This window comes from Gasterosteus aculeatus, chromosome 11 (genome assembly GCF_964276395.1).
Source record: "Gasterosteus aculeatus chromosome 11, fGasAcu3.hap1.1, whole genome shotgun sequence".
In the NCBI taxonomy this organism is placed as follows: Eukaryota; Metazoa; Chordata; class Actinopteri; order Perciformes; family Gasterosteidae; genus Gasterosteus; species Gasterosteus aculeatus.
This window is the reverse complement of record NC_135699.1, coordinates 3,041,975-3,049,071: the sequence shown is the minus strand read 5'-3', so window position 1 is coordinate 3,049,071 and position 7,097 is coordinate 3,041,975. Positions and strand designations below refer to the sequence as shown.

Here is a 7,097-nt window from a genome sequence, read left to right as displayed (position 1 = left end):
GTACTTTAAAATAATACATGTGATATTTAATCTTCACTATATCACTGCATCTTAATGCCTGAACTTTCTTTCTCGCTGTAATGTTAAGCCTCCAAACAAGTGGTTGATTTATTTTGACTTATTTTGTGTCTATTCTGCTGTGCACTCAACACGTGTCCTGCTTCTTCAGAACCAATGCAATAAGGGCGAATTCAACGCCAAACCCAAAATGGAATACAGTTTAAAAGTGTTTAGCTTTTGCACTCATCATAATGTGTCTGCATTAACACCTCGGGGTGCATCTCATAGTTATCACGGATACTAAAATATGCATAAACTAGCATTACCATTATGTTTAATTGTATGAAATTATGCTTTAACTGGATCAAATCGAGACGTTCTCTTCTTTGAAGGTGGCCTATGGAGCGGATATCTGAACTAAACTACCCCAACAACAACACTGCGTCCGGTTTGCACGCAGTGCAAGTGACAGTGAATTGGCGAAGAGAGCACAGGAAGGGTTACATCATAAGAATGTGTTTAAGTATAACTACTTAAATTTTTTTTTTTCTGACGCTCCGATCTTCAGCCTTTAAAAATCCCTCCAATAATCTTCCCCTCTAAAGATTAAGAAGAGAGAGAGAGAGACGGACAGACAGATTAAAAGCACACCTACAGTTAGGCCAAGAAATGTCTATACGGGCATATTTTTAAAGACAGGAAATACTCTTGGGATGTTATTATTTGTAATGCCTTCATGGCAACAAAAATACGTTATTTTGTGAAGCAGCGCTACTATCCGATCTTCTCGTGCCACATCTCGATCCTCATCAACATATTTCTTTTGACTGTCAATCCCCATCAAGTCTCTTCTTCCCCTGTTTTTTTCTTTTTCATTTACACCATCACGTGATCGTCCGGTCTCATCCAATGAAGAAGCGCCCCCCCCCCCACCCCCCCCCCTTCCCCCTGCCCCGCGTGCCTCCCTCATCTTCTGGTCCCAAGGGCTTGTTGCGTCAAGGCTGTGGCTGGGATGTAACCGGAGGTCCAGTCGGTTACCGGGACTCTTTGCTCTTTGCCTCCAAGCGAGCACCGGTACTAAACATAAGCAAGGCAGCGTGCGTGCTACAACAGTGTGCGAGACGGGTACATATGAATTACCTGAGCAGGAAACCTAGCGATCAGAGAAGATTAAACCCTCGCCAATTCATTGTCATCCAGCCAATGTAGACGTTCAGCGCGAAGGACTTGTAAGAGTGTGAGAGGAAACGGCAACGAGCGGAAGACACACCGGGAAAAAGAAACGCCTATGACAGCCTCGTTAGTTCTAAACCCTCGCTGGCCAGCGGATACAGTGATGTTTGTGTATGACAACAACTTGGACGACATGAACAAGAACATGGATGGGCTGGTGGGCAGCGGCAACTTCGCCGCCAGCCAGTGCCGCAACATCATGGCGCACTCGGCGGCCGCTGCTGCTTTGGGCGGCCACGCGTCCAGCCTGGTGCACTCCTCTGCAGGCTACCCCGCGATGGACGTGTCCGCTTCGGGATCCAGCGAGACTGGCGGGTCTTCGGGCAAGCAGTGTGCGTCCGGGCCGTGTCCGGCGGCCGCAGTGTCGCATCAGAGCTCTTCGGCCGCCACCGCGTTGCCGTATAGTTACTTCGGGAACGGCTACTATCCATGCAGGATGGGGAGGGGTTCCCTGAAGTCGTGCACCCAGGCGGCGGGAGCGGCGCTCAGCTCACAGTATATGGACACCGCGGGGAACTCGGACGAGTATGCGAACCACCGGGCCAAAGAGTTCGCCTTTTACCACAGCTACCCAAGCCCGTATCAGTCCATGGCGAGCTACCTGGACGTGTCGGTGGTCCAAACACTGGGAGCCGGAGAGCCGCGCCACGACACCCTGCTCCCCATGGACAGCTACCAGCCCTGGGCTCTAACCAACGGCTGGGGGGGACAGATGTACTGCTCCAAGGACCAGGGGCAGGCTGGACACCTCTGGAAGTCCGCCTTGGCTGGTAAAACCTGTTTTTATTTGTATTTATAACATGTTTAAAGGAACGCACTATTTGCTATTTAGAATGATGCACATGCCTAAAACTGTAACATATGTTACATATGTCTGACATGTCTTTAGGAAAAATGTAAAGCTATATATACATACACATCTATACACACAAACTGACACGTTTTTACGTGTAATTCAAATATTTTAGTTTTAATATTAATTTATTTTTGAATGACTGAAATGCTATTTATATAATACATGTATTTGGTTAGAGTTTGGTACAATGATGCACATTAAGACAAACATTGGAAGTCTTTAGTATTTGATAACTTTGAGGTGAATTGTGCATCAGATGTAGAGGACGATATTGTTACTCAGAGTATTTGGCCTCATGCTCTCCAAGGGGCGACAATTAATTAATGGAAAGGTCACGTATTCACTAGTACATTGAAGATCATTTGTTGCGGAACATTAACTAATTATTAGAGTGATTCAGTAGCAATTGTACATAACAATTTGCAGGACTATGGTTAATTACAACTATCAGCGCAGTGATTTGTGACTCAAAGATATACTGTATGTAAATCTGTATGTAGGCTATTCATTACAGTGATGCAATTAAATAAGTCAATAAAAAAATAAAAAGAGGATATGAGTTGTGCATTTCCGTGTGCATGTGTAATTACACAGCAGGTCACGCGCGTGCCGTAGTGCTTGCAGACAGCAAACCTCAAGCACATTGTCTTGTCGGTGTGTCGTCAATTTGGCTCCATGCGTTAATGGAGAGCAGATAGCAGCACCATCATTTACGCAGACGCTAAACGCCGCCGTACTGTTTTGTCTGGATTACACACGGTGTGTTTACAGCCCTAATCCTGTACAGCCCCTTTGCCTTTTGTTTTCTTCAAACAGATGCGGTGGCTCACCAGCACGACGGCTCGCCTTTCCGCCGGGGCCGGAAAAAGCGGATACCGTACACCAAGCTCCAACTGAAGGAGCTCGAGAAGGAGTACGCCGCTAACAAGTTCATCACCAAGGAAAAGAGGAGAAAAATCTCGGCTGCGACCAACCTGTCGGAGCGCCAGATCACCATCTGGTTCCAAAACCGGAGGGTGAAGGAGAAGAAGTTTATGGCCAAAGTGAAGACCAGCACTCCGTAGCCCACATTTTTTTTGCACTCAGGACTATTTAGTGAAACAGTAATTGCGTGTTGTTAAAAAAGGGAATTACAAAAAAAGAGAAATTTTGGAAAAACGATGGACAGTGCTGCCAACAAACGGGATGAAAATGCGAATAAAAAAAGGACATAACGGACAAAAAAATAAAAGAACCAAAGCCGTCTGGTCAGCTGTCTCCTCAGAGGCGTCCTGTAAATACAGCACCTTCCTGCCTGCTTTAATGTAACTGTCCCGTCTACTGTGCGTGTTTACTGTGTCGGTGTTGTCTTGTAGCCAATATTCCCCGCCCACCAAATACACGATGGTATGTAGTGCATATTGTTTATAATCCGTGTAAACCATTATTAAAAGTATAGTGCAACACTTAATAATCCCGTTTAATCCACAAATTTCCTCCAGTAGTTTACATCTCCTTAAAATCTTGCATTTTCGCGATTTCTTTTTTTTTTCAGCCCGTAAAGAATGCAAACCAATTAGCCTATTTAGTTGCTGAAACGTGACCCATGCAGTTTGGGCAATATAGTAGGAGGAGGATTCATACCTCTCAGTGCAGATGGAAACATGTTTATGAGACTGTGGATTCGCTCCGGGCTTTAGGCCAGCTCTCTGGAACGCCATCATGCTCCATCCTCCCCGCTATCGTTTGACGGGCCTGTAGACCCCGTGTGAACAAAACCTTCACCGACTCCGGCTGACTAAGCGGGCTCGTGGTGTTAAGCCGTGTATTTGAATGAACCCTTGTATGGTGTTCCTTTTTTTTGTCACTCATGTCACTCATTTGTCTCAGTGTTGTCGTTTTTTTTTTGTAATTTGGGGGTTTTAATTGAACAAAATTTAAAAAAAATCTCAACAGACATTTACTTCTTCCCAATGTTTTCCTCATTGTTCTCACTGTGTCAGCTTTCTCTTGAGTCTGCAGCTTGAAACGTTGTAAATAAATTGTCGCATGGGATGTTGTGTCCACTGAGTCCCTCGGTCATGTCAGGACAACTCTCATCCCTTGAATTATATCAGGGCTTTAGATTTCCCAGTGTAGACTTGTAGGACAGAAGATACTCAGGACCATACACTTATCCACGAACTTACGTGGTGTCGGCGGTTGATGAGAATTCTTTGCAGAACATGAGAAAGAGACGCCTCCACCTGTTCGTAAAGTACTGTCACAAACACGGACTGCTGAAAATACTGCATCTACACATATATACATATACTGTGTACAGAGATGGGCAAAAACACATCAAAATGTTTTTTTAATCAATATTGTATACAAAATAAAATAAATTAAAATACTAAGGCCAGAAAATGTAACAAAATACAATACATGCATCTTCTACTTATAATACATATATGTATTTTGTTTTTCTCACTATTTGGCATTGCAGAGCATTCGGGTTTGGGCTATAATATGTACACAAAGCTCTGGTGAACCCCAAAGACAGTCACATGTCAATGTAACCAAGTTAAAAGACAACAACTTTATGATTGATGGGTATTAACAACTCAAACTTTCGCTTTGTATCAACAAGACAATATTCATCAGGCCTATGTACTATAAACAAAAACTATAGAATTCAAACAGTTGTACACATAAAGAGCCTAAATTCCATCCACGATTGCAGACACATGCTTTATTGCATCTTGTTGATGGTCCTTCATGAACATTATCTTGCTGAGGCATGTTGTCCACCTGGCCCACTAGAATGTATGAAATAATAATACAATAATACTTTAAAATATACCTTTTAAAGAAAATAAATATGTAAGGGTTTTCTTTTAACAAATGGACATGTCATAGCAGTGCGGGTAACAGTGCACTGTATTTTCTGCCAGTAATTGATATGGCATTATGACATTCACATTGAGAAAACAGCATAACTTTTCCCAAGTTCAATTCAATTCATTTTATTTTGTATAGCCCAAAATGGCAAATTACAAATTTGCCTCAGAGGGCTTTAAAGTCTATACGACACACTCAGATAGAATATTGAACTTGAAGATCTGAAGACTGGGCTCGTTAAATGTTTTTTTGAGTATTTTGAATACTAAATTACTCCACAATTTAGAATTTTTGTTAGATTTCACATTGGACACTACGGCCCCGCTGAGCGGAGCGAGTGGGCACTCAGAGTCCCGGTGCGTTTCGCTTAACAAACGGTTCATAAAAGGAAGGAAACATTTGTCTGCTGTATATTGGGGGGGCAGATTGGTATTTTCTCAATATTGGGGGGACACGACCACCCCAAAGGATGCGTACGCCCTTGACACACACGCCAGCGGAATTTAGCTTGATCTACAAGACATCCAACTAGGCAAGGCAAGGCAAGGCAATTTTATTTGTATAGCACTTTTCATACACAAGGCAGACTCAAAGTGCTTCACATTATAACATTTCATACAATAAAGTGAAATAAAATGCAGGAATTAAAAGACAATTAAAAACAGCAAATAAAATTATAAATTAAACCCTACTCAATATTAAGTCCATTTGTGTGCTAAATGCGGTTTTAGTTTGCTCAAAAGGGAGCAAATGATATGAAGATACAAAACCGTTGCATTGTGACTTATTTTTTAAACATCTCAATTGGCATCTTAAAAAGTTACAGGAGGCAACGGAGAGCGGTAATCAGTTGCTCTATTGTGTGTGGCTCCCTTTGAGCATGCCCATGTGTGTGTGTGTGTGTGTGTGTGTGTGTGTGTGTGTCTGTGCGTGTATACGTGTACGAGAAACAGAAGCCTGTGACCTTGAAAGTCACGTGACCAATCTCAAGTCTCCTGCCAACATTTTATGGCAGCAGCAGAGCGTTGTTGCGTTTCCTGCTTTGACAGAGACGCCCCTTCTCGGGCTCACGCACGCGCGCACCCACACACTACGGCAGCTCCAGGGATGACACATCTATGCTCTCTCAATCAGCGCGTTCCAGCACACCATCGATCCGTTTTTACTGCTCCATGTGCAGTACTTTGCGTTTTTTCTTACAAACCTCACAATATTTACAACTAAAAATAAATGTGTACAAAGTCCGATGTTCAGAGGGTTTTTCAGTAGACGAGTGGTACAATATGCGTGCTGGCGTTTAGTATGAAAGATGGATCTCACCTGATTCTGCTGTCACGAGAAGTGCTTTGGCTCCAATGTCAGATAAACTGCATTAGCTAAATTCTGAACAGCACAATTCGGACAAAACCATTTATTGTCAGGCTTATTTGGCACCTACAGCAATTCTGTCAGATCATCCTTGTAAATGATAATGGGTTCTCAATGGATATTACCTAAATAAAGGTCAAATAAATAAATAAAATAAATTCATGTCTAATACAAATATTTATAATAAGTGTAATGGTTCTGCATTATGATGGAGTGGGCCTATTTGGACCACTAATGCAGGCCTCTCGCGGTCTCTCCAAAAAGGGGCAATCCAACCTGGGGTTGGGGAGGGGTGGGGGGGGGTGTCATAGACTAAACCAGGAGGAAATTGTTTACTTTGAATACTCTAGATAAACAAAACTAAGGAGGTGAGATCACTTTGACATTTCTAATAATATTTCACGGGTTCGACCCAAATATTAATTCATGACCTCGGAATAAATGTCAGTCCTCGTGAAAAGAAACTCTCATGTCGTTTGTCCAAAAGTGTATAAATAGTGAATACCCCGAAAGGCTCTAATTTACACACTAGCATTGCCGTTAGAAGACTTTCTATATACTTATATGTAAACATTTTTCCAGATGTCACGTGTAAGTTTGGTAATTTTCATGTGTTTTCACATTAAATATTAAAATGAATAAGGCAAACATGTTTTAGATGTACAAATTAAAACATTTAACTCTCTAATCTTTTAATATCTCTAAAATGAGAGAATTAAAAAGACAAATGAAATAAAATAAATTATATGAAAAAAAGATGATTTTGTTTCCCATTTGGGGA

The 7,097-nt window shown here is 42.2% G+C and overlaps 1 protein-coding gene across 1 annotated transcript; it reads left to right on the top strand.

Moving 5' to 3' along the window:
• Positions 1-974: 974 nt before the first annotated feature.
• hoxb13a (homeobox B13a) lies at positions 975-4,123 on the top strand. The gene is made up of 2 exons (XM_078084417.1): positions 975-2,003; positions 2,906-4,123. Exons 1-2 carry the CDS (start codon positions 1,289-1,291, stop codon positions 3,151-3,153), a joined length of 963 nt encoding a protein of 320 aa, XP_077940543.1. The 5' UTR covers positions 975-1,288; the 3' UTR covers positions 3,154-4,123.
• The last annotated feature ends 2,974 nt before the right edge of the window (positions 4,124-7,097 follow it).